The sequence below is a fragment of the Brassica napus genome, chromosome C5, assembly GCF_020379485.1.
Source record: "Brassica napus cultivar Da-Ae chromosome C5, Da-Ae, whole genome shotgun sequence".
NCBI lineage: Eukaryota > Viridiplantae > Streptophyta > Magnoliopsida > Brassicales > Brassicaceae > Brassica > Brassica napus.
Window position 1 is genome coordinate 22,281,552 of NC_063448.1, and position 27,973 is coordinate 22,309,524.

A 27,973-nucleotide genomic window follows, 5' to 3' on the forward strand; every position below is an offset into this window, starting at 1 on the left:
TTTTTTGAATGTCCACGGCGGTTCAAGTTTGGGCACCTCACGAATTCTTTCGAATCCAGACATCTTTCCCACTCAATCACTTTTTGCGAATATGGATTATTTATTTTGGAGAGTTTCTCCGGAATTGGAATGCCATCAATTTGCATGGATCTTATGGTACATATGGAAATGAAGAAACAACAAAATTTTTAGTAATTTAGACATTGATCGTAGAGATACTCTTAAACTAGCAGAAATTGAGTCTTTACTTTGGGCTGTGGCGCAGATCTCAATTACATGGAGAATCGAGCAAACTCGATTACCAGTAGAAGTGATAGTACCGGATATCCCAGGTCGATGGTGTTTTACGGATGGAACATGAAAAAATCAGAATGTATATTAGGGACAAGGGTGGTATATCATACTGGAAGGTTTTGATGGTTCAATAGGAGCGAGGAATATGCGAGCGAGTCAGTCGCCACTTCACTTGGAGATAGAGGCTTTTATTTGGGCAATGGAGTGTATGAAGAATCTAAGACAGTTTAATGTTACATTTGCAACGGATTGTTCTCAGTTGGTGAAGATGATTTCGAAACTAGAAGAATTGTCAGCCTTTGCAAGTTACTTAAAAGCCATGTTCGAAACTACGTTAGACGTAACGCGTGCGGTTGGATAGGGCCTAGCGCCGAATCAATTAATCGGAGATTATACAGGGATTAATCGGGGCGTAATTTTAGATTATTTATATACGTTTTATGGATTTATATTTTAAATATGTAAACTAAGAACAATAAACTCGCATGGTTCAGTGGCTAGACTCATTTATTGGTACGTACAGGTCATGGGTTCGAGTAAATGAAAGCTCTTTTTCTCTATTTTCTAACGTTTTAGGTTAAATGAAAGCGAAATGACGAAAATAACCCCGTCTCCTATCTTAAACCTGCGAATTTTCAGACACAACTATTTCCATGTTTTTTTCTTGCAAATCTTATAGGTTTCAAACAATATATAACAAATCTATTGTGAAACACTTACCTACAGACTTCAAATCACCAGAATACTGATTTCTTGAACTTTTCCGAGTAACTGACCGCCTAAGGCCAAATCGCGGCGGTTCCTGGCCGCAACGCGCTTTTCCGGCGAGTATCCTGCCGCCTAAGCTGCGTTTTCGAACATGGCTTAAAAGAGAAATGTTTTAAAGAGAAGTTTCAACAACTCAGAGCTCATTCATATACCACGGACGCATAATTCAAGGGAGAACAATATTGCACGCAGTGCAAGAAAGCAATCGTCGTTTGTTGTCCATAAGAATGCGGAGCTACCAGTTTGGTTCCCAGAATCTACATGATTCTTTTAAGTTGACAAAAAAAATTGGCTTTACTCTTCATGAATATTTTATTACTAATTAAACAGGCTGTTTTGGTGAGCATAACTCCATTTTGGCAAGTTAATGCTTTAAATTCTAGGTGAAGAAACCTAAGTTACTCGTGTTGCTTTTGTTGTTAGCGGAAAGAATTATCAAAAAGCTTGGAGATGCCATTGCAGATATTATTGTTATTGCTTAAAGATTTTACCTTGTCCCATGGTGCATGCATCCTTAGTACAATCACTGCCTCTACAACATCTTCCACTATAAACGAGCTACCATTATATGCAACAACAACTCTTATAGATCACACGAGCAATCGACAAAAATGAAAAAAAAAAAAAAAATTGTAGACCAATGAGGAACCAAAAAGCCAGCAATATAAGAATATAAACATAATCATAAGAATAATTAATTTGCTCATGTGATTGCATAATGTAACAAAACTGAAAAAATTAAATGACGTATAAGGTGAGATTCAGCTTATTCAAAACTCAAAAGATGTTGATGTAACATGTGTGCTTAGTAGTTTTAATGATGCTGAGACATAAGCTGTTAAATTTAAATTCAAATTAACGTTCTTCTTACTATAACTTTAAACTTTAAAGCTGTTAAGTTTAACTGAGTTGCTACAGTTATCGATTACAGTTTTCTTCATGCTTCTTATACCAGACTTCTCACTTACCATACTGTAGCCACTGGAATTTCTTCTGCAAGCAGTTTAGTAAACATTCTTCTTACTATATGTCTAATCAAACAAAACCATCACATATTGTTGTAGCGACCACTGAGAGAGAGAGAGAGAGAGAGAGAGAGAGAGAGAGAGAGAGAGGAGAGAGAGAGAGAGAGAGAGAGAGAGAGAGAGAGAGAGAGAGAGAGAGAGAGAGGAGAGAGGAGAGAGAGAGGAGAGGATAGGGAGAGGGAGAGGCTCTTCTCTTTTCTCTCTAGTTCTCTCTCTCTCTCTTTCTCTCTCTCTCGCTCTCTTTCTCTCCTCGAAGAGAGAGAGTCTTTTCTTTTTTTTTTTCTCGTCTTTCTTTTCTTTCTTCTCTTTTTTTTTTTTTTTTTTTTTTTCTCTCTCTCTCTCTCTCTCTCTCTCTCTCCTCTCTCTCTCTCTTTTCTTCTCTCTTCTCTCTTCTCCTCTCTTTTCTCTTCTCTCTTTTCTCTCTCTTTTCTCTCTTTTTTTTTCTCTCCGCTTTCTCTCTCTCCTCTCTCTCTCTCCTCTCTCTCTCTCTCTCTCTCGAGAGCTCTCTCTCTTCTGGCTTCCTCTTCTCTTTTTCTCTTTTCTCTTTCTTTCTTTCCCTTTTTTTTCTGGAGAGAGAGAGAGATAATGATTGTTTCGGATCCCGTGGGATGTCCCGCAAAACCCGCTGAAGCCTAATCCCACAGCAACCCGTCCCGCGAGTCCCGGAAATTTGCGGGCCTACAAATACAAAGCCCAAGCCCGCCCTACTACAAGCCTTTGTGGGCAAGGCACGCGGTCCAAGTCCAACATTGCCATCTCTAAGTCCATGTGTCACGATGTAAATTGCATCGTTTAAAGATATTACTAAGAATTTATATTTGTTTAATAATTTTAGATTATAATTAAAATACAGATATGTCAATATCAATTAATATATCTATCTTATTATTAATTTAGATAAGTTATTTTGAAAATACGAATAAACAAATTAAACCAGACCAAAACCCACATCAAAAGGAATATTATAAACCATAAATATAATTGAAAAGCATATATTTAATTTAGTAAACTATAATATTATAAAATAATTAAATTACCCAACAAACTGAATTATTCGAATACTTTTAGATATATAAATAAATAAACAAATATATATATATAATGAAAGAAAAGACAATTCTTTATAAACATATGCAGTTTTTAGGATGAAAAGATACATCTTAAACATTTTTACAGTCTCTTTAAAATCTATACAATTTTTAGAATGAAAAAACCCGTCACTATGAAAAGACACATCTTTAAACATTTTCATCATTTCTTAAACCAATACAATTTTTAGAATAAAAAGATAAGTTTTAGATTTTTTATGAATTCCTATTATTAATAGTTATATTTAAAAACATAGAGTTGTGTTGGTACTGTAGTGTTAATCATATTTTCTTTAAACTTAATTTTTGAAAATTAGTTGGTATAATAAATAGAAATTAGCAAATTAAAAAATAACATCCATACAAGTTTATGCAGTTTTAGAGATTGTAGACATTTTTAATAGTACTATTATTAATAATACAAGGAAAGAAACGGGAGATCATATTTTTCATACCTATAAATCGATATATATATATAATAATCAAAAACAGAAACCACTTTAATGTTTTGTGTCTAATGGTAAGACTAATGGTCCGAATGGTAACCGCGGATATGGTAATATAAGCAGTGCGGAATTGAAATGCGGTACGGTTCATGCGGTTTCCGGTACAAGTGCGATTTTAATAGAATAAGCGGTGCAGAATCATGTTTGATTAGTGACATTTTTTATTTGCGGTTTTGATAGATAAATATTTTAATTAATATAATTTTTAAAATATTTTAATATAAAGTTTTAAAAATAAGTTTTCGTATTGAACCGAATCGCCAATTTTAGTGAGTTTGACCAATTTCTAGTTTACTCATATACGATTTTTAACACAATTTGTAAAGACGAGTCATGATTTGACCGACCAATGCAGTTCACTTTTTAAAAGATTGATAACCATCTTAAATTAAAAAAAAATTAATTTGATTATGATTCAATTTAGTTTTTCTGATAATTTTAATTAAATCGAGTGGCTTATATTAAATTATTCAGTTTATAAATTATGTTTTATATATGGAAAACAAGGAATGAATTTCGCTTTGAGCAAACTAGGAAGGATCCTGCTAGTGTGTTTGAGAAAGCTATTATGGAAGCTGAGATTTTGAGAAAAATTCAGGCTCATAGCAAGATTTTGGACTCTTCCGATGCGGGTCTCTAATGAGAATGAAGTTTGGATTCATCCTCCTCCTTCTTGGTTGAAATGCAATCTGGCTTCTTCTTGGTTGGAGAATGCGGTCTTGAGTGGAGCTTCTTGGTTGGTAAGGGATGAGAATGGTAGGGCGGTGATGCCGTGCTGCATAGTCGTCGTGCTTTTCCCTGTCTAGCCTCAGCCTTAGATGCTGAGCTTAATGATCTTATCTGGTCTGTGGAGTCTCTTGCTAGTCACCACTTGGAAGTGTGATCTTTGAGTCCTCGTCTTTGGACCTGCGTCAAGCTTTGTTGCAACCAGACCTTTTTCCTCAGCATCAGGCTATATTATCATTAATTCTCCATCGTCTTAACTGCTTCCAGGCTTGGAGTGTTGATTTCGTTAAGTCTTCGAGAAACCTGTAAGTGATCTCGATTGCTACTAGTGTGACCTCGGACAATAGGCACCAGTCATATGTGGCTTCCAGTGGTTCTTTCTGGTTGAATAATCTTTTGCAGAAGGAAGCTTTAACCAAGTTTGTAGGATTATACTCCTCTGTCCCTGTTGCTGTGTGAGCTATTTTTTGAAGAATCTTTCCTCTACACGCTCTCCTCTGTTTCTGTCTCCCCTGCACTATGCGGGTATCTTTCATTGCTGCCTATTGGTAGTCTAACTCTATGGGGCTGTTCGTTTCACCATCTGTCATTTTCATCCAGATGATCCATTTATATGATCTATCCAGATGATCCATTCAGATTTTTAGGACTGTTTGTTTGTCCATCTAAATGAATTCAAATGACTTATCTAGATGAATCATCTAAATGAATCATATGTCTGTTTTTCTATTTTCATTTCCATTTATTTACATAAATTGGTTAAATTAACATATAAATTTATTTAAATAATTCTGTATTTTTTTTAATTAAATAATAATTAAGAATAGATGTAAAAGTCAAAAACGCTGTTGTACCGCACCATTACCGAAGATATAGGAAATTGAGTGCGGTATGTTAAAAACCAGAACAAACAAAAAAAAAGTTTTGTATGTGCGGTTTTCTGATCAACTACGCTTTCTCTGATTGGTGACATAAACAAAATTTTAGTTGGACTGTAGCAAAACCACCCGTCCCGCTTACACCATTCATTACCTAAGTTCTTGAAGATATACAAACGTCCCTTTCCTCTTTACTTTAATTACCACTTGATAACAAGTAAACGCAACAGGATAAAAAGTTATTTACATCAGTTATTTTGTGTTTAACTGAATGTTTAGCTTTAACCGACCAAAGAAAAATAGTATGAGACCTCAAAGATATAATTATTAATATATACAAAAAATTAAAAATTTCCCAACAAATAGAATCACCAGAATAATTTTAGACAATTTTTAAGAATCTTTAAAAATGAATATCAAAATAAATATGGAAATGAAAAAGCCAACTTTTTAAAAATCTTTGCATTTTTAAAATGAAAAGATACTTCTATACACATTTATACAATCTATTGAAAACTATGCAATTTTTCATGTTTATATATATTTTTCCAAATACTTTTGATGATCTTTGAATAGTGCATCTTTTTCTTTTCTATTATATTTTTTTATTGTTGTGATTTTCTGGATTCTTTTTAGTTGTAATTGTGTTTGTAATTTGTCATTGCATACAACTTCTTATAGAGGAGACTAAGCGTTGCAAGAGTTGACAACTAAATATTGCAAGAGTGTTAGCTAATGGTTGCATAGTTAACACCAAAAATTATAATAGTTTATAACCAAATCTTATAATCTCCGATAATTGCAATGTTCATCATCCAAGATTACAGTGGTTAATCACCAAAAATTACAATATTTCATTTAATCAATTGCAATCATTTAGACAATTGCACTAGTTCATTTGAATGGTTACATAGGTTCACTTAAATATTCAACAAATTCACTAAATAAACAATACATATATCAAGTTCATGCATAAATAAAAAGTGCATATATAAAAATATGTGTTCTTGTTTTACTCTTTGCTAATACTTATCTACTAATAAATAATATTGCCTAAGCATGTCTGAACATTTTATCTGAAACTCAAATAAACAAAACCGAATCAGACTAAAAACCCCACAACAAAAAAAGAATATTATAAATCATAAAGTAAAATTTAAAACCATATATTTAAGTTGTATATATATAATATTATGAATAATTAAATTACTCAACTAACCAAATTACCTGAATATTTTCAGTCAATTTTTCAAAAATGTATTTAAAATAGATATGAAAATGAACAGAAATATAATTCCTTAAAAAACTACACAATTTTAGGATCATTGTATTTACAATCTCATATAAGAATGAAAAGACACGTTTTTACAATCTCATATAAGTCATTGATATCTTGCATATTTACATTGTTTTATCCATTCATCCATGAGCATTTTCATCATATAGATTAGGATTTAGCCATGTCTAGGTTGCATTTTGCATTCATTGTCCTTATTAGGTGTTGGAGTGTGCCATGGAGTGATTTGAGATGTTTGGGAGCATTATGATCCAAAAAGAGGTGAAAGATGAGCATGGATGGAGCCTTTAGAGAAATCTCCTGTTGCTAAGATTTTGTGGAGACACAGAAAATTGAGTTAGCTTTCTAATGGAAGTGGTTTCAAGTCATTTGGAGATGTAATGAAGGAGTTATGATCAATTTACTAGAGGCATATCCATCCTGGTCGAGCATCGCAGAGTGACCTCTCAGAGCGACCTACCGAGGTCGCTCCCAGCCAGAGCGACCAGCCAGAGCGACTAGCTCAAGTCACTCCCAGCCAGAGCGACCAGCCAGAGTGACCAGGTCAAGTCACTCGCGTTTTGACGGGTCGAGACACAAAGAAACGCGTCGGGAGTGACCTCCTGGAGCGACTATGCTAGGTCACTCCGCGTGTTTTGCTTGGACGATTTTTATGTTATTTCAGGGGCCTTTTGGTCATTTGTTTTGATGTTTTTACACTTTCTAAACCTAAGTTAAGTACTTTTTGTAAGATTGGAGGCAGATAATCTCTTTTCTAGAGAAGAACTAGTAAAAAACCTCTTTTGATTCAGATTTCATTGCTTTCATCTTGTGTTCTTGTTGATTTCTTATCTATTTCTCTACATGGTTAATCTGAAATCCAATATGGGTTTAAGAGGAATCATGGAGATTAGTGAGTAATCACCTTTTGAATTCATGGGTTAGGGAGATTAAGGGTGATTAGGTTAGTTCTAGGATGTTTTAGTGTAGATCATTCTTGTTCCTTGCTAGTAGAGTATTCTTAATGCATCTTCTGAGTTGGCCACTCAAAAGTTGATCAATAGGCATTTCCCACCCGAAAGGTGTTTGATGAAATGCCTGAGACAACTCTCCTAGGCTTTTAGTATACTTTGCCAAAGACATTTGTTGTTAAAGATGCTAAGATAGCTAATAGACTTGTTAGTAATGATTGCTTTCATATTATTCAACCAAAGACATTTGATGTTTGAGATATGTTAGCAAATGAGCATTCATCTAGACATAGAGCTTGCTTAGAATTGTGTCTAGGCTTAAGGTTGATAGTTTGATTGATCATTTGCCATCCTTAGTTCGATACTTGATCACCCAAGGTCTAATCCCTATGCCCATGAGTTCTCTTTTCCCTTAGTCAAGAAAGTATCATTCTGTTATTGTTTTCTAGTTTTAGTCATAGCTTAAAACCCATCTAAATCATTGGTTGCACTTAGATTAAGTGAGTACTTGCATTCTCAGTGCTTTGATATCCCTCAGAACTGGTTCGACAATCACTATACTACAACATTTGTCTTAGGAGCCTTGAAAACTCCTAACATCAAATTGGCGCCGTTGCCAAATTCTGAGTAGATTTAACATTGAGATTTAGTCACTTGCTTGAGAATAAGTCATTTTAATTTTGTTTTGTTACTGATTCTTCTTCTTCACCTACCTTTCACTTTCAGGTGTATGAACTTGAGGAGCAGGGGTCCATCAAACCTAGTTCCAATAGTAGCAGACATCAGAGCTTTTGAGAGGGAGTGTGCTAGAGCTAGAAGAGAAGAAGAACACCAGGCCCACTTGGATATTGATATGGCAGATCCACCGCAAGGGGCAGAACACCAACCGCGGGCAGCTCGACCCATTGGCACTTACGACCGCCCCAACATACATGGTCACAGATTCGGAATCCGAGCACCAGCTGTGGCAGCCAACAACTTTGAGGTCAAGTCAGGACTCCTCAACGTGATCGAGAACAACAAGTATCATGGCTTGGCTCTGGAGGACCCATTTGATCACTTGGATAGGTTCGACAGCTACTGTGGGTTGTCAAAAACCAATGGTGTGTCCGAAGATGCCTTAAAGCTCAAGTTATTCCCTTTCTCTTTGGGGGATAAGGCACGTCAGTGGGAGAAGTCTCTACCCAGCCACTCTATCACCACTTGGGATGAGTGCAAGAGAGCATTCTTGGAGAAATTCTTCTCATCCTCAAGAACTGCTAAGCTGAGAAATGAGATCTCCAGTTTCCAACAGAAGAACTTGGAAGGATTCAGTGAAGCCTGGGAGAGATTCAAGGGCTACCAAGCTCAATGCCCACACCATGGTTTCTCTAAGGAGAGCTTGCTGAGCACATTCTACCGTGGTGCTCTTCCTAAGTACAGGGCCAGACTGGATACAGCTAGCAATGGGTTCTTCTTGGGGAGAACTGAGGAAGATGCAGAGGAGCTGGTTGACAACATGGTAAAGAGTGATGCAGTCTACAGTGGAGACCACGACAGAAGCAGTCGAACAGATGATAAGCAGACGAGGAAGGAGTTGAAAGCTCTACAGGATAAGATAGACATCCTCCTTGCTGATAAAGCCACACAAGAGCAGCTGCACTTTGTTGGTAACCCAAGCCAAGATACACCACCTGTTGTCCATGAGGTTGAGGGTTTGGAAGGTCAGGAAGAGCTGTGTTTCATCAACAACAATGGTAGCTGGTACAAAAAAGAGCCCAACTTTCAGTACAACAACTACCAACAGAAATCCTATCCCAACAACCAACAGAGTGGTTATCCGCCTCGAAACAACCAGCAAGGCAGCTATCAACCTCATCAAAACCCCTCATCTGGTTCCTCTGCTCCTCAAGAGAGCAGCACTGACACCCTGCTGAAACAAATCTTGGAGTCTCAGACTAGAAGTGAGAAGCATGTTGGATATGAGTTGAAAAACCTTCATTCCAAGATTGATGGGAGCTACAATGAGCTCAACAACAAGTTCTCACATCTTGCTTCTACAGTCAAGAATTTAGAGAATCAGTTTGCTTCCATGAACACTCACCAGACTCGCCAGCAAGGATCTCTACCTGGAAAATCTGACCAAAACCCCAAGGAGGCCAAAGCTATCACCCTTAGGAGTGGTAAGCAGTTACCTCCTACAACCCTCACCAGGGATGCTGAGAAACTAGGTGAAGAGGTGGCCATCAACTTAGATGATGAAGTGGTGATTGTTGATGAGAAAATCAATGATGAAATCTTGGAGAAGATTGTGGAAGCCAAGGGTAAAGGAAAGGTTGGGGAAGCGAAGAAAACAGTGAAAGATGGTGAAGTTCTTGCTCCAGCAAGTGAGAACTCTTTTGTTCCTCCTCCCTATGAACCCAAACTACCATTCCCTGGTAGATTCAAGAGGCAGCTGCTAGAGAAGTACAAGGCTTTGTTTGACAAGCAAATGAGTGAAGCTCAGGTTGCAATGCCCATCATCGATGCTTTCATGTTGATTCCTCAATACAACAAGTTCCTGAAAGATGTTGTAGCTGCAAAGAAGAAGGAAATGGAAAGCATGATGATTCTTACCCATGAGTGCAGTGCCATCATCCAAAGGCTTGATGTTCCAGAGAAGTTAGAGGATCCAGGATGCTTCACACTACCTTGTGCTCTTGGACCTATGGTATTTGAGAAATGTCTCTGCGATTTGGGAGCTAGTGTCAGCGTGATGCCTTTGTCTGTTGCAAAGAAGCTTGGATTCACTCAGTACAAGAAGTGTAGACTCTCTCTGGTGTTAGCTGATCGTTCAGTGAAGTACCCTGTGGGCATCTTAGAGGACCTACCTGTGAAGATTGGAAGGTATGAGATACCTACAGATTTTGTGGTGCTTGAGATGGGTGAGGAGGCTCAGGACCCATTGATTCTTGGAAGGCCATTCTTAGCTACAGCAGGAGCAATTGTTAAGGTGAAAGCGGGCACGATTGATCTCCATTTGGGTAAAGGGCATGTTCTCCACTTTGACATCAAGGAGAAAATGAAGAACCCAACTGTGTTCGGGCAAGCCTTCTACATTGAAGAGATGGGCACTCTTACTGATGAGCACCTTGAAGAGTTACCACCTGAGGACGACGAGGAGGGAGCATCTCCCCCTACTCATTCTCCATAGAAGGTAACCCACTACTTTCCCTTGTATATACCATTTCGTTTTTGCATATTAGTTTTCTCTTTTTGGGTATCTCTCTCTCCTTGACAACACAGAGACTGTGTTATTTAAGTTTGGGGGAGGTACCAAGTATTTGATCACGTTTGCTTTGATGATTTGAGTCTCATGCATTGCATTATACATATATATTTGCATTAAAAAAAAAAAAAATTTCATTTAGTTTGCATCTTTGGCATTTCTAGGAGAGTCTAGAGCATATAGGTTGCATTTACTTGCATTGGGAGCAATGATTTTAAATGCCTTGTAAAGAACACTACGTTGCACCTGAGTAGCTTTTGCACCTCTCAAAAAGACTTGTATGTTTCGAGCCTTGAAAACTCTTCCTGAAACTTGTTGATTGCTGAAACTCAGTCTTTGAAGCCAACTACAACCTTATTTGAACTAAACGAACTTAATGCTTCTTGCTCATGGTCCCTTGTGTACTGAGTCATGGCTATACACACCTGAGTTGTCACATCCTTTATGCCAATCTTATTCTGACAAACTCTAGTGGTAGACCACTCCCAAAACTTTTCCCTCCTTTTAAGCTTTCATTGTTTGATGAGTGAGGCCTTCTTCGGAAAGTCTTACATGTGCATAATGTTGAGAGTATCGGGAACGACAATGCTTGATCTTCATTCTTGCTAGATTGGGCACTCTATTGTCTAGCTATAGGTGGGGGGTGAGAGTTGTGATTATGATTTGGGAGCAATGAAAAAGGAAAAGAAATGACTCTTTGTGTTTAAGTGAATTGTCTTATTGGGATAAGTAGAAAAACCTCTAGCTCAAGTTATGAAAAGTCTTGGCCCCCATCTAAAAAAAAAAGAAATAAAATATGAAAAGAAAAGAAAAAGAAAGAAAAAGGGGGCTAGCAAAGTTGTTAGGAGCTAAGTAATGTTTTGAGGTTGTGAAAAATCCCTTGTAGATTTGAAAGAGAAGGAGTTAATGTTCTTAGGATCTTTCGGTGAGAGATGTGAGTTGGGTTTGACATTTGGGAATGATTGTGTAATTGTATGTTTGGGAAAATGGTAGAACAATGGAGATTGAGCATTGTATGCATGAGTTGATCCCTTTCTTAGATATATTATGTGCAATGTCAAGTCTACTTGTTTCGAGAGTAAACCACCTTAAAGATCATATGTTTTGAACCTCTTGAATCACTTGAATAAAAGCCTTCCCTTACCCAACCAAATGATTTGGACCAACTGACCATTTGCAAGAATTCACCTAATGTTTTGTGCTTAACGAATGTGAGAGTTGGTTGATTTGAATATGTGGATGATTGATGATGAGTGTAAGGGCAAAAAGAGTTGAGATAGGCCTAGAGAAGCTAGAGTGTAATAAGAGAGTGTGCTAATTGTGTGTGCTAGTTGTGTTTCTTTTGGCTATGAGCTCCCAACTTCAAACTTCTCTCCCTATGAGTTCTAGAAAGTTCACTTGTGGACAAGTAAAAGAACAAGTTTGGGGGAGTTGATATCTTGCATATTTACATTGTTTTATCCATTCATCCATGAGCATTTTCATCATATAGATTAGGATTTAGCCATGTCTAGGTTGCATTTTGCATTCATTGTCCTTATTAGGTGTTGGAGTGTGCCATGGAGTGATTTGAGATGTTTGGGAGCATTATGATCCAAAAAGAGGTGAAAGATGAGCATGGATGGAGCCTTTAGAGAAATCTCCTGTTGCTAAGATTTTGTGGAGACACAGAAAATTGAGTTAGCTTTCTAATGGAAGTGGTTTCAAGTCATTTGGAGATGTAATGAAGGAGTTATGATCAATTTACTAGAGGCATATCCATCCTGGTCGAGCATCGCAGAGTGACCTCTCAGAGCGACCTACCGAGGTCGCTCCCAGCCAGAGCGACCAGCCAGAGCGACTAGCTCAAGTCACTCCCAGCCAGAGCGACCAGCCAGAGTGACCAGGTCAAGTCACTCGCGTTTTGACGGGTCGAGACACAAAGAAACGCGTCGGGAGTGACCTCCTGGAGCGACTATGCTAGGTCATTCCGCGTGTTTTGCTTGGACGATTTTTATGTTATTTCAGGGGCCTTTTGGTCATTTGTTTTGATGTTTTTACACTTTCTAAACCTAAGTTAAGTACTTTTTTGTAAGATTGGAGGCAGATAATCTCTTTTCTAGAGAAGAACTAGTAAAAAACCTCTTTTGATTCAGATTTCATTGCTTTCATCTTGTGTTCTTGTTGATTTCTTATCTATTTCTCTACATGGTTAATCTGAAATCCAATATGGGTTTAAGAGGAATCATGGAGATTAGTGAGTAATCACCTTTTGAATTCATGGGTTAGGGAGATTAAGGGTGATTAGGTTAGTTCTAGGATGTTTTAGTGTAGATCATTCTTGTTCCTTGCTAGTAGAGTATTCTTAATGCATCTTCTGAGTTGGCCACTCAAAAGTTGATCAATAGGCATTTCCCACCCGAAAGGTGTTTGATGAAATGCCTGAGACAACTCTCCTAAGCTTTAAGTATACTTTGCCAAAGACATTTGTTGTTAAAGATGCTAAGATAGCTAATAGACTTGTTAGTAATGATTGCTTTCATATTATTCAACCAAAGACATTTGATGTTTGAGATATGTTAGCAAATGAGCATTCATCTAGACATAGAGCTTGCTTAGAATTGTGTCTAGGCTTAAGGTTGATAGTTTGATTGATCATTTGACATCCTTAGTTCGATACTTGATCACCCAAGGTCTAATCCCTATGCCCATGAGTTCTCTTTTCCCTTAGTCAAGAAAGTATCATTCTGTTATTGTTTTCTAGTTTTAGTCATAGCTTAAAACTCATCTAAATCATTGGTTGCACTTAGATTAAGTGAGTACTTGCATTCTCAGTGCTTTGATATCCCTCAGAACTGGTTCGACAATCACTATACTACAACATTTGTCTTAGGAGCCTTGAAAACTCCTAACATCAGTCATTGTATTTTTAAGAAAAAAGACTCATTATGAAAAAACACAACTATAGACATTTTAAAATTTCTTTTAATTTTTAGGATGGAGAGATACACCTCTTGAGATGTTTTTGCTATCCACATCCCAAACTTTCTATATAATCTAAATGTTTGAAAATGTACAATATGGATCATGTGTTGATGGAACATGCATGATAATGCAGTTTTCTAAGAAGAAAAACACATACCTATTCAGTTTTAAGAATATAAAATTCGGGTTTTTATTTGGTTTACCTAGTTTGAGATTGTTTGATTAACAATAAACCGGCTAAAATTATGGTATTTACTATTTAGGTGATTAAGTTCACTATTTTTGTTGTAATTCTGGTTGCATTTTGTGTGTATGTGTGTGTGTTTGTGTTTTTTTTTTGGTGTAGTAGTTTTGTGTTCTCGCAGATGTGTAACTTCTCAAAATTATTTATTAAAATCAAGTGTTAGAATTAATAAGAGCCAATTCAAATGGTATGCAAAGACGATTTTTTACTACCCTTCCCCCGCCCCTCCAAGAAAGGTTCTGACTTCTTGAGAAACAAATAAATATTGGTAAACTATTCCTGGAAAAATAATAGGATTTTTAACGTTAAAACCCTTCAATTAAGTTTGTTTTGGGTAAAAACCCCCAAACTAAATATTTAAAGAAAAAACCCTCGAACTAACGTTATTTAATGAATTAAACTCTATCAGGTCATAATTACCATTACTACCGGTAAATCTTTAATTTAGGGGTTTCTACATTAGGTAAACATAGTTGAGGGGTTTTACCATTAAAAATTTTAAAAACAAAAAAAATCAGAATTTTATAATATTATTTAAAAATTAGTAACTTTTTTTTGACAACATAAATGAGAACTAAGTAACTGGACCGCGTGATTCAGAAAGCCAAACCGAAAGTATTGAATCGACATATAACATAGCTGAATGAGAACTCCTCGCACCACTTGCAAGCATGTCCGCCATAGTATTTTGTGCTCTTGGAATATGTCTGATCCGGAAGTTAGGGAAGAAAGTCTTACTGCGTCTAAATTCTTTATATAATTTTTGTTATATTTTCTCGGTTTTTACATTTTTAATTTATACATTTATAATGTTGATGTTAAAAACAAATCAAACTCATATATTTACAAAAAAAAAAAAATTAAAAATGCTAATTTTGAAAATTTAGGTTACTAATTTTTATATAATATTATAAAATTTTGATTTTTTTGATTTTTAATGGTAAAACCCCTCAACTATGTTTACTTAATGTATAAACCCCTAAACTAAAGATTTACCGGTAGTATTGGTAATTATGACTTGTTAGAGTTTACTTAATTAAATAAAGTTAGTTTAGAGGTTTTTACGTTAAATACTTAGTTTGAATGTTTTTACCCAAACAAACATAGTCGAGGGGTTTTAACGTTAAAAATCCAAAATAATACTAGGATTTTTGAAAAATAATAGGATTTTTGAAAAATAATAGTTTACTGTAAAGTAAAAACAAGAAGCTATGCGCAAACTTGGGTCACTCAGAATCTTTTATATAAAGGTGGGCTTAGTATCCTAAATTGGCTTTATTCTAATCCTCTCAAAGACACCATTGTAACTGGCTTCCGTTCATTTGATTTACATTTCTCTAATCCAGCCATTAGAGATTTGGAAATGATAATTACACTTTTTTGCAGCTTCGTATTGGGAATAAAGCCATTTCTTTCTTTGAAAAAAAATGTAAAGATCTCAACAATAAAAGCGACAAATTTTCATGCAATTTACCGAGACTGTTATATGAAAATCAATTTAATATTATCGTAAAAATTTATTGTTACTAATAAATATTATTGTAACACTGCTACATGAGCCGTTAAGATGTTGTCGCTTAAAAACTAAATAATGGTATAAGATAAAGAGAGAGTTACGTTGAGAGACACATTGTGACTTTTGTTTTCCTTAATAGACACATTCTCTAGTTGGCACACATTCTTTGGCCAACTGTAATTTTTCGGACAAAAATAACTCTCCTTTTGTCTAAAGAGAAGTGTGTTGCTTTTAAAGAGTCAAACTTAAAATTTTTAAGTTTCCGTTCATTTGCAATAAATGACAAAGGGGTTAAGTCAAAAAGTAGGTGTATGGGATAAAGTTAATTGTTTTTAGTCGTTGGATCTGTTTAAAAGCTAAAAGATCTAACGGCAGCGAATATGTCAGTGCTACGAGGGTGTTTGGTAGATGGTGCGAGAGAAGGTAAGCAGATTTTGCTATAACTCTATAACGTTACAAACTTCGTATTCTTTTATACAACTTTCTGTGGATACAATTTATATGGACACGAAAATGTTACAAAATTTTATGTGGGCAAATTCTGTGTACACAATTTGGTGGGCAAGGCTGTTACTTTGACTTGGATGGGATTGGCGTGGATGCATGTGAAGCCGTTGTGTGCGTATTGAATCAGTGGTTAGGTTTGTAGTGGACACGCAGCTGTGGACATGAGATGAAGGTAGACATGAATATGTAATATGTTAGTTAAATACCAAAAGAGCCACACATACTTAGTTCGTGGAATTAAAGTACATGAATAGACATAAGCCTAACGGCACATTAAGAGCAAAACAAAAGGTGTCCATTAGGTGTATCATGTGTGGCGACATGAGGCGGGTTGCTAAGGTTGTTGTGGTTTGGGTGAGTTGTGGTCGGGTAAGTCATGGTTAAGCGTCAGCTGTTTGGCAGCTTTATGGTCAGAGGTTATGTGGACGGGCGTTGTGTGGTCAGGAGTGGAGTGGTTGCGAAGTGTGTGTTCGGGCGATGTGTGGACGGGGATTGTGTGGTTGTGCGACGAGCAGTGGTCAGACAAGTTGTGAAGTGGTGAGGAATCAAGGATAGGTGGCAAGTGAATGTCGGAGTTGAAGAATAAAGGATAAAACTTTTCTAAAGATTTAAACAGAAGAACATAGAGTTGAGGTTTATATCGAGAACTCAGACAAAACTAAACCACCACTTCCTCCTCCTCATGTCCTCCACCTCTGTATCCAAATCCACCACCATAGCATCCACCATCACAGCATCCACAACCACCTCCTCCTCTTCACGTCTTCTACTTCCGTATCTACATCTGCCACCACGGCATCTACCATCGCGGCATCCACCACCACAATCAGACAAGAAACTAACTTTTCATATATGAATCTATTAGATATATCTATGAAATTAGGAACAGAGAAACACGATTGAGAATGAATTGGAGTTTATGGATTCATGGTGTGACTCACCAATGGTCGAGGATGAAGAGCTGGAGAGGCTAATCCGGCGGAGCAGTCTCAGATCGAGTGAAAGCTAGAGGTGGAGACATAGTACGAAACGTAAATCACCTTCCATGAAGAAACGTAAATCACCTTCCATGAAGAAACAACGGCGGCAGAGACATAGTACGAAACGTAAATCACCTTCCATGGCGGGTTTTTCTCAATCGACGGTGGTTGGCCTTGGTTGATGACGAAATCGACTATCGCCGGAGAGGATCTGATTTTTAGAAAGTTGATTAGGGTTTCTGAAGTTTGAGTTTCTAGATCTACAAGAAGTCGAGGGAAAGATAAACTTTGTCTCTTGGAATCTACAAAATGAGAGTGAAAAATCTATTATTTGTTTTATTGTTACTAGTTAGGAAAACCAAGAACCAGTTATTCTGGTTAGAGAATTCATGAAACTCATTTTCACTAAGAGTTGAGGGTTAAGCTAGACATTGCACTAAGAGAAAGTGTCCACTATAACTAAAGTGGCTTAAAGTGTAATTCATAAGATGAATTGTGTCAGTGGGCGTAAATCTTTCTAAGATAAAATTTTAAAAGTAAACAGATCTGTGACAATGTATATGAAATGTGAACAAATGTTTTTTCCCCCAAGTAAGTACTTCTAGGGACGGTACGGACCAAGTAAACAAAGACGAAAAAGTCCTTAATATGTGTCGACGCAAGCGTATGCTGAGGAAAGGGTATTACAGGAATCTGCAGGTAAGAATAAAGAGTATTAAATGAATGCTGATGATCTACCGAACAGATGCATGTGACCACCCACTTCCCTATTATTGCCAGTGCCACCGCTCATTTATCTTTTCCCTCTCTCTCCAATTTTTAAAATTTTATTTCTCTAAGAATCGTGTTTAATTTAATTTATTAGTATTTCGCAGTTTGCTTTCATTTATTCGTTTTGTTAATCTTTATGGAATTTTCCCAGTAAAATTGTTAGTACTTTCTACGGCGACCAGTATAATGATGGTCCTTTATTTAGTTAGTAATCAAGAACCATAACTTTTATATCTTGTTTGACAAAAAAAAAAAAAAAAACTTTTATATCTTTACATATGCGAAACACTCCAAAACAATACGGATTTTATCTTTAATTAATAGTAATAATGAAATGAGTGCTATCAATTTCAAAGGTGACAAGAAAAGGGATTGAAGGTGATGCGTACTTGACTTCTCGGTGAAGAAGAGAGAACAAACAAGCAGGAAACAGAGATTTAATTTTAACATAAAGTACAGAAAGAATTACTTTTTTAATTTTTCTGAAAAAAACAAATATTGAAAGAAAAGGTTTTATTATTCGTTCTTACACTTTTCCCATCTGTATCAGCAAACAACCCATGTTCATAGTTCCTCCACCAGATAACCCTATCAGCTTCTCTGTTCCTTTCTCCAGACAAAAGTTTTCCTCTTTCGTTCAGACCCAGATCTTTGTTCTTTTCGGTTCTTCATCCCCATTTTGGTTTCTCTTTTTCACTGAAAGAATCCTACTTTTTGTCTTTGTACCTCTTGTGGGCTCTCTCCTGTTCAGATCTAGCAGCTTATTGGATCATATACTGAAAAAATTGGGATCTTTAGTTTGTTTTGTTAACTTTGCATTGCTTTCTTGAAAAGAAAGATTCACCATTTTGGGATTTGATTGCCTAAAAGGCTGTTCATTTCTGCTTGAGAGAGAGAGAGAGAGAGAGAGAGAGAGTTTCTTTCTTTGAGCATCGTTGTGAGCCCTTGCAGAGCTCTTTGAGTGGCTGCTATGTTGAAGCAGAGGAAGAAGTTTATGGAACTTGTGCTATGTCTGTTGATAATCTTCACTTTTGTTGTTGGCTACGGAGAAGCTCAGTCCAAGAGTTTCCTTGTTGATTGCGGCTCAAACACCTCAACCAAAGCAGATGGAAGGATATGGGTTGGAGACTTGTCTCCCAACAACAGTTTGTCACTTAGTTCATCAGGACTTGATGCCACTTCATCCACACCGTTAAAGAGTTCTTCCTTTGCTGAGATTTACAAGTCTGCTCGTGTCTTCACGACCACGCTAAACTACTCATTCCACGAGATACCTCAAGGAAGCTACTTCGTTAGACTTCACTTCAGCCCTTTCCCCATGGAAAACCACAACGTGAACGAGTCTTCTTTCAGCGTGTACGCGAATGGTCTGAGACTGATGCTTGACATCAACATCCAGGGAGAAATCGCGCATAAGAACCTCGTCTTGCTAAGCTCTGGTCACAATGCTACCGCCTCTTCTCTGGTTAAAGAGTTTCTGTTACCCATAGGACCGGAGAAACTGGTTTTGAGTTTCATACCAGAGAAAGAATCTTTCGGCTTTGTCAACGCTATTGAGATTGTTCCTGTGGTTGACAAGCTTTTCAAAGATTCGGTTACTAAAGTTGGTGGAAGCGAGGTGGAGCTTGGTTTGAGCCAACGTGGGGTCGAGACTATGTATAGGCTCAACGTTGGTGGTCCAAAGCTAGGTCCAAGCCAAGATCTGAACCTGTATAGAACATGGGAAACTGATTCAAGCTACATGGTGATTGAAAACGCTGGTGAACACGTCGACAACAGCTCGAGTATCACATACGCTTCGGCTGATGAGTCACCTGTGGCTCCTCTTCTTGTTTACGAGACCGCTAGGACCATGTCATCAGACACTGAAGTCTTGGAGAAAAGGTTCAACATCTCTTGGAAGTTCGAAGTGGATCCTAACTTCGATTACCTGGTCAGGCTCCATTTCTGCGAGCTGGTTGTTGATAAGCAGAACCAGAGGATATTCAGGATATACATCAACAACCAGACTGCTGCTGGTAACTTCGATATATACGCTCATGCTGGTGGGAAGAACAAAGCTATTTATCAAGACTACTTCGATCCTGTCTCCTCCAAGAACGACGTTCTCTGGATTCAGCTTGGACCTGACACATCAGCTGGCGCTTCGGGGACTGATGCTCTTCTCAGCGGTCTTGAGATTTTCAAGCTAAGCAAAAACGGGAATCTTGCTCATCTCGTGAGGTTTGATTCGTCTGGTCACTCGGTGGATAACTCGAGGATGAGGATTATTTGGATCAGCGTTGGTGCAAGTGTAGCAACTATCATTCTTTTCGCGTTCTTGGTGACTATGGTTGTGTGTTTGTGCAAGATGAGGCGCAAAAAATCAGATGACGACTCCAAAAACAATCCTCCTGGCTGGCGTCCGTTGTTCCTGCACGTCAACAACAGTACTACAAACGCTAAAGCAGCGGGTGGCTCGCTGAGACTGAACACTCTTGCAGCGTCTACATTGGGGAGGAAGTTTACATTAGCCGAGATTCGTGCAGCTACCAAGAACTTTGACGACGGTTTAGCTATTGGTGTTGGAGGGTTTGGTAAAGTGTACAGAGGAGAGCTTGAAGATGGAACGGTCATAGCTATCAAACGAGCAACCCCACATTCTCAGCAAGGACTTGCTGAATTCGAGACCGAGATTGTGATGCTCTCAAGGCTTAGGCATAGGCATCTGGTGTCTTTGATCGGGTTCTGCGATGAGCACAACGAGATGATATTGGTGTATGAGTACATGGCTAATGGGACTCTGAGGAGCCATCTGTTTGGAAGCAACCTTCCTCCTTTGTCGTGGAAGCAACGGCTCGAAGCTTGTATAGGCTCTGCGAGGGGATTGCATTACCTTCACACAGGCTCTGAGAGAGGAATCATCCACAGAGATGTCAAGACGACAAACATATTACTAGACGAGAACTTTGTGGCGAAGATGTCTGATTTTGGGCTGTCTAAAGCTGGACCTTCAATGGACCATACTCATGTGAGTACAGCTGTGAAAGGGAGTTTCGGGTATCTTGACCCTGAGTACTTCAGGAGGCAACAGCTAACAGAGAAGTCAGATGTTTACTCTTTTGGGGTCGTGTTGTTTGAAGCTGTTTGTGCTCGAGCTGTTATAAACCCGACTTTGCCTAAAGACCAGATCAACCTTGCGGAATGGGCTTTAAGCTGGCAAAAGCAAAGATCTCTCGAGTCAATCATCGACCCGAATCTGAGGGGGAACTACAGTCCTGAGTCGTTGGACAAGTATGGTGAGATAGCAGAGAAGTGCTTAGCGGATGAAGGGAAGAACAGGCCGATGATGGGAGAAGTTTTATGGCACTTGGAGTATGTTTTGCAGCTTCATGAAGCTTGGCTTCGCAAACAGAATGGAGAAAACTCGTTTTCGAGCAGCCAAGTGTCGTTAGAAGAAGTGCCAGAGAGTTCTCTTCAAGCTTGCACCAATCAAGATTCCTCTGAAGCGGTGAAGAGCCAAACAGGATCAACTCTTCACAACATGGTGTAGAGGAAGCAGTGGATTGACTATCCTCAAAATAATTCTTTTGTTCTTTTGTTTCTATTATTGATTATGATCTATTCAGAAGCTCTTAGTAATAGAGCTTGTAATGTTATGCCACTTGCAAACATGATTTGCTTTTTAAGGTATTTGTTTCTGCTTCTAAAGATGCATGCATAGTTTGGTTAGTGCATTGAGGATTCCTCAACAGGTCATTGTTCCACTTGCAACAGAAGAAACAGTGTTGAAATGGTTCTCTACAAACAGCTCTGTCTCAAGGAAACGGCAGAATGGAACAAGAGTTACAGATACGTTTGTGTTTGGTAAAGCCAAATTAAAAAAAAAAAAAAAAACTGCAACTGTCAAAAACAGAAAATACAGTTTGGTTCCTCTCTCGGAATTGTATAAAGAAGCTTCAAAAAGATCCTGGGAGGATGCCACGGATAGGTAAAGACAAGATAGATCTCATTTCTTGCCACCACCGGAAACATTGAACTTGAAGTAAATGATATCTCCATCCAGAACAACATATGTTTTCCCCTCCTGTCTGTATTTTCCTGCGCCCTGCATTAGTTTATTGAAGTTTAGACTCAAACTGTCAAATCCGTGAATCATAGAGATTTTCATCAGCATGAAATTAATTATTTTTTTACTCATGCCGCATCTTCAACAAGAATACACTGCGCTTAGAGGCTACTAACTCCAGAAAACTTAAAGCAATGGGGAGGAAATGGAGTTTGATAAAAGTACCTTGACGGCAGTTTCATTGCCGAATTCTTTGATATCCTCAAACTTCATAACCTGTGATAATAAGGACAAGCGTTCGTTCATTTCCGGGTAAACAATAGATTTGTTTTACTTTAATATATGGTTTGCATTAGGATTCTACTTTGATATCTACAAGCCTGCGTCTACCCAATCATTAATAGAAAATTAACAATAAGTTGAATGAGATTATGGAAACACTAGGAGGGAAAAGGCTTTGGCACAGGTAAATTCTAGGGTGTGAAGAGGGTTACCTCGGCACAAATAAATCCTCTCTCAAAATCAGAATGAATGGCCCCTGCAGCTTGAGGAGCCTTTGATTGCCGTCGTATTTGCCAGCACCTCACCTGAAAAGAAAAAAAATATAATTGATGGATCAAATTCCAGTGCAAATGTACCTACTTGACTTTACACTATCGAATAGCTCACTACAGAAAAAAAGATAATGCTTAGAACAACATCTAAGAGAAATAGAGACTAAAGCCAGCGTATTGTGTAGCCAAGTGAATTACTAGGAAAGTTGGGATTGCAATACCTCACCATGCCCAACTGTAAAGAAATATATGAGGTTAATGGCTGAAAATCCAGTTTTGATGATCCTCGGAAGAGCACTGTCAATCAAAGCAGCAATGGCCATTAGATTCACTCTTATTCAATTGAAAAGGGTCGAGGCCGTTCTTTTATTACTAACCTTTGCAGTTTGTTCTCCTCACAATACTTTGCTGCTTCGTCTGGAAGTATATCAGCGAGACTCCTTTCAAAAACACCACTAAAAGGAATCATAGTATCACCACCGTGTTCTTGAACCCTACACAACGACGACACATACATATTTAGTTTCGGAGAAGTATAATACAGGAAGTAATAGTATAGAAGAAAATTTTGGGAAAATGTTAAAACATATTATTCAACATAGTTTGCGAAGGGATATTTGTAAGTACCAAGCATGAATCTTGGGCAAGAACTTGTTTTTCTTCCTCTGGTAGTCTCTCTCATTCATGTTAATCTGTAAGTTCAGATTTGAGAGCAATCAGTGATCAGAAAACGTCTAAACAACATGCCTTTATCATCCATATGCGGAGTTTAAACATTTTGACTGAAACAAATATGTACGGCCAACAGGTTGGAAAAAGCTAAAGACTACATTACGGTTAAATTGCGACCTAGAAGTGTCACGGAAAAGACTGTACGCCTCTACAATTTGGAAGCTGATGCGAACATTTCTTTTGAAAAAAAAAAAAGACCATGATATCAAAGAAACAACAGAGCCTATCCTGAGAAAAAGAAAATTATTACAAAACGAGATGAACATTGAAGATGACTCACCAGGTAAACAACGGGCTTTGCAGAAAGCAACTGGAAGGTGTTCAAAATCTCGATATCAGCTGCTTTCCAATCCCCAAAACGGACATCTTTTCCTTCTTCCAGCCAAGCTTTTACCTGTTACCAAGAGTGTACAATAATATTAATAATTAATGACCAAAAACATATATTGACAGATAAAAAGGCTGCATCATGTTTGACACTTAATAAGCATACGTACCTTTAGCAAGAGGTCAAGTTCAACTTTGAGGGCCTTGTCATTGCTCCTCTTCATGCTCTTCTCGACATCTTCAATCTTGTTTTTAATGAATTCAATATCCTAAAGTTGCACCACGTTAGTTCAGTAGGTTACCCAAAAGAACAATAGATGAAAATATAATTGACATAAAATATTCAAAGATGTCGGATGTAAGAAGTTGTAATAGATTTTTGATTGACCTTGAGTCGGAGTTCTTCAGTAATGGTCTCCAAATCTCTAACAGGATCAACGATATCATCAACATGGATAATATCAGGATCTTCAAAAGCACCTGCACATGTTCAGTCGAAAAGTTACTAACCATGAAACCAAGTACTAAACCACAAACCACACTAATCTCAGATGGACTAGGAGCAAATTAAAGAAACATACGTAAGACATGGAAGATGCCATCAACAGCACGAATATGGGACAAGAAGTTGTTTCCAAGCCCTTGTCCTTCATGAGCGCCTCTAACAAGACCAGCAATGTCATGAATTTCCAAGAAAGCAGGAATCTGAGAGACAACCACAATGGACGCAAAGTCAGCTTTGAGAAACATAAACATTCAAAGATTCAACAAGTAAACAGACCTCAGCCTTTGGCTTGTACAGTCGGCAGAGCCAGTCGAACCTCTCGTCGGGGATGTTGACACGTGCCTCGTTAGGCTCAATGGTGCAAAAGGGGAAGTTCTCAGCTGGGATGGAGAGCTTTGTAAGAGTGTTGAAAAGTGTAGACTTTCCCACGTTTGGCAACCCAACCTGAGATGACACACAAACAAATCCCATGGTCAGTTTACATGCAAGCACATCAAAAATAAAGTAGAATAAAAACCAATTCATATCTTCGACGAATCACAAATGTATGTTCATTTCCCCCACTAAATAAATACTCATAGGTGTAACAATAGACACTTCAATCGATTAAAATATATATATATATATATATATATATATATATATATGTTTTTTAATCGATGAAAATATTGCGATGGGCAAAACTAAGTTTCCATTCTTCTTTCGAAATGAATCAACTTAGAATCTACATTAAAAAAAAAAAAAAAAAAAAAAAAGAGAGATAAATCACGATTCCGATCTTGAGGTGAGAAGAGAAACGGCCGAGAATAGGCCTCTCTACGGGACCTGCTGCGTCTTTGGCTTTGGCTTTGGCTTTTGGAGGCATCTTTCTCTCTCTTTTATGTCTCGAGCTTGAACTAAACAAGTTGAGAGAGATTCTCGGGTTTTTTTTTTTGGCTGATTAACGAAGCTTAAACGGCGATGCTCTTAGGTTAAACTTCGGAATTAGCGCAGCTCCTCAGACCGGGCTAAATTTTACGGACATTTCCCGGTTTACGTCGAATCATTGCGGGATGCAGTTTTTAACCCAAATCATCCGAATGGCATCCGCGGTTCGTGCGGAATTAAACTGTGGTTTTAAATAAAAAAGCGGCTTAGAATATTGTTTGACTAGTGACGATATATATTTGCGGTATTGAATAATTATTTAACTAATAAAATAATAGTAATTTTTGAATATCTAATATTGTTAAACAATAAAAATAATATGTTAATGTAATAAATTTATTTAAACTAAAATTTCTTAAATAAATATATTTTGAAATGAAATAATAAAAGTAATTAACCAAATAAGGGGTGCAGAATAATGTTGATTGGTAAAATAATATTTTGTGACTTTGCTAGATAAATATTAAAAATAATTTGAAATATTTGTAAAATATTTGTTTAAATCAAAGAAAATATTATTTTAATTCAAATTTCAAAGACCAGTTTTGGTATTCGATTTAGTCACCAGTTTGGTGACTTTGATTGATTTTTTCCATTTTATAGTTTAATTCAAATATGAATATTAAGACTATTTCGAAATATACATAACTTTGAAGTATTGTTGAAAATATGTGTCTATCAATTTATGAAATTAAACATTTGTATAATTTATATTATTTGAAATAATTTTAATAAAAATTATATCTATAAAGTTATGTAAAATAAAAAAATTGAAAAAATAAAATAACTACCTCGGGTTACATATGGTATCCGTGAACACTATTAGTTATTGGTATTGATTGTTTATTTATAATCTTTTTAGTGTTATGGTACCGTAATCATTTTGTTATTAAAAGAAAATATCATTGTCTAGTGTGTTATTCATAAATACCGCTGCTCATTACTTGCGGTCAAACTATTCAGTGCGTTTTAAGTTTTTAAGACAATTTGACACTGTTTGAAATCAATATGCGGTTTTTTATTTCATTTTTCCAAAACCGATAAACTTGTTACCTTTGTTGTGAATGGTGCGATATTGGCGGATTTGGTAAAACCGCACTGAAATCCGTGAATTATGTTTTACCATTCATTACATAAGAGTCTGATTGAATAGCCTTTCTAGAGTAAAAATATTAGAGTAAAAGTTATTTTCAGCTCAGTTACGCTAGGACAAAACCAATCAGAATAAAAAGAAATATTTGATGCATAGTAATTTGTTTTGTCCTTTTGTGAGTTTCTGGCGCAAAACATCCTTTCTTTTTTCTATGGATAAAACTTTTACTCCAGCGTTACTTTATCACTTTAATTACTTTTTCACTCATTTCCATCAAATTATATTCCTCTCAATTGCGCCAAGTTTTACTAATCACATCCTAAGAGTAACAAATGATAAGAGTAAAAGTTCTTACTCTAAATCCCACTCAAATATATTCAATCAGAATGAAAAAAAGTTGAATACACTTTTCCACTCAATTATTCTGGAAAAAGGAATTTTGTATTTGTGTTTTTTTTGTTTTCACCATCCTCTTACCCTACTAAAACTCTGAATGGTGCCAGCGGGTTGAGTGGTGCGGAACAAGTAGATTGGTTAGTGCCGTACGGTTAAAATGTGATTTGTGTAAAAAAACGCATATTACGGGATAAGTACAGTTCGTCTAAAGGAAGCGGTTCAAAACAATATGTGAAGTGTGACCAAAATAATATATAGTGTGGGACAAATGTTTAAATGTGATTATAAACTAAAAGGTGCAGAAAATATAAAATAATATTTTACTTCATATTATAAATATATATATACATAATTTTATAAAGTACAAATAAATTACAATCAGAAGATAAATTTATTTCATTGATTTTCTCATAACAGATTTGCAATATTATCTCTTATTTGCGTCAAATGTCCTCCATCTGTTACCTCAACTGTTTCCACATCATCCAAATCGGTATGAAAATCAGATTTCCCTTATGTGTTGAATTCTAATGTCTCTGGCATTACTTCAGCAAAATATGTATCTGAAAAATTTGAAATATTGATAAAATTATGCAATCCCACTGTAGCCATTATCACTCTCTTCTATATGTTAATACTATATCTTGGAAAATCACAAAGAGTTCTCTATTTTTCTTTCAAACTCCAAAAGTCCTCTCGATAACTGAACATAAAGACACATGATATCGATTGAACAATTCTTCTTTATTAAGTGGAGCAGACCCATAGTTGAACTGGGACATATGATATCTGAAAACATTGTTTCGTGATGACTTATATGGAGCAAAAATTCTTGCATGTTTGGATAACCCGAGTCAACGACATAATACTTTTCCACTGGAGCCAAAGGAAATTCATGATTGCTTTCTTGTGCCATTGTGAAAACGGTTGTTTCATGACAAGATCCTGCTGCTCCATTCTATATATATGTGAATAGCATATTGAGATCACATATTGTCATGCTATTCAACGATGCATTATCATGTCGATTCCAATACATTCCTTGTAATTCTGGTGGTAATTTTACGCATACATGAGTCTCATCCATAGCTCCAACAAATCCACTAAAAATGGATTATATTTTGGATGTACTTAAAGTCTTTCAGGAATTCGGTATAGTTATTGTCTTGTTGGAGTTTTGATATAATTGCATGCAAGTAGTTATGCGCTTTAAGACCTTTGAATTTTCCTTTTACAGTCTCTTGATTTTTTCCAAGTCTCAACCCAACATCCCTTTGAACTTCATTGTGCCCGCATATTCGCAAAAATGGGCAAACCTTCATCAATGCTTACAATTGAATTTGGTTGTAGACCATAATTCTTTTGTAGCATGTTACATAAGGTTCAGAAACATGGAAGTGACATTCATTGGAGTTGAAAGACAAGCATCATCATCTTCTTGAAGTCGAGACCACATATTTTTCCACTCTAAACCTCCGTCTGTCCGGGTAGGCACTACAAAAAAAGGTTGTTTCACATCATTTATTTATAATATATGTATCATTTATAAATGATGTTAAGAGCTTTTGCATCATTTAAATAAGTGACTCTGAAAGTGGTGATGCAAATAATTTACATCAATTTACCAATA

At 36.8% G+C, this 27,973-nt stretch overlaps 2 protein-coding genes and 1 non-coding gene across 3 annotated transcripts; 1 reads left to right on the forward strand and 2 right to left on the reverse strand.

Moving 5' to 3' along the window:
• Positions 1-8,793: 8,793 nt before the first annotated feature.
• LOC125588025 lies at positions 8,794-8,900 on the reverse strand. Its single transcript, XR_007324421.1, has one exon. It is a non-coding gene; the product is annotated as a small nucleolar RNA R71 (small nucleolar RNA).
• Positions 8,901-18,219: 9,319 nt separating this feature from the next.
• Positions 18,220-21,451, forward strand: LOC106410854 (probable receptor-like protein kinase At1g30570). Its single transcript, XM_013851480.3, has one exon. The coding sequence runs from the start codon at positions 18,732-18,734 to the stop codon at positions 21,291-21,293; it is 2,562 nt and encodes an 853-aa protein (XP_013706934.1). The 5' UTR covers positions 18,220-18,731; the 3' UTR covers positions 21,294-21,451.
• Positions 21,452-21,484: 33 nt separating this feature from the next.
• Positions 21,485-24,925, reverse strand: LOC106410857 (obg-like ATPase 1). The gene is made up of 12 exons (XM_013851481.3): positions 24,697-24,925; positions 24,204-24,371; positions 24,004-24,127; positions 23,811-23,902; positions 23,593-23,691; positions 23,376-23,489; positions 22,991-23,055; positions 22,741-22,857; positions 22,585-22,660; positions 22,304-22,396; positions 22,035-22,085; positions 21,485-21,848 (listed from the first exon to the last, which is right to left on the reverse strand). The coding sequence occupies exons 1-12, from the start codon at positions 24,790-24,792 to the stop codon at positions 21,750-21,752; spliced, it is 1,194 nt and encodes a 397-aa protein (XP_013706935.1). The 5' UTR covers positions 24,793-24,925; the 3' UTR covers positions 21,485-21,749.
• Positions 24,926-27,973: the final 3,048 nt, after the last annotated feature.

What these genes read in the sequence shown, in the direction of transcription:
- LOC106410857 (XM_013851481.3), bottom strand. Translation starts at nt 24,792, where the DNA reads ATGCCTCCAAAAGCCAAAGCCAAAGCCAAAGACGCAGCAGGTCCCGTA. An exon ending in GAGGAGAACAAACTGCAAAG is followed by an intron (nt 22,661 to 22,740) that starts GTTAGTAATAAA and finishes TTTGATTGACAG; the next exon opens with TGCTCTTCCGAGGATCATCA. An exon ending in GAGGATTTATTTGTGCCGAG is followed by an intron (nt 22,086 to 22,303) that starts GTAACCCTCTTC and finishes TTATTATCACAG; the next exon opens with GTTATGAAGTTTGAGGATAT.
- LOC106410854 (XM_013851480.3), top strand. Translation starts at nt 18,732, where the DNA reads ATGTTGAAGCAGAGGAAGAAGTTTATGGAACTTGTGCTATGTCTGTTG.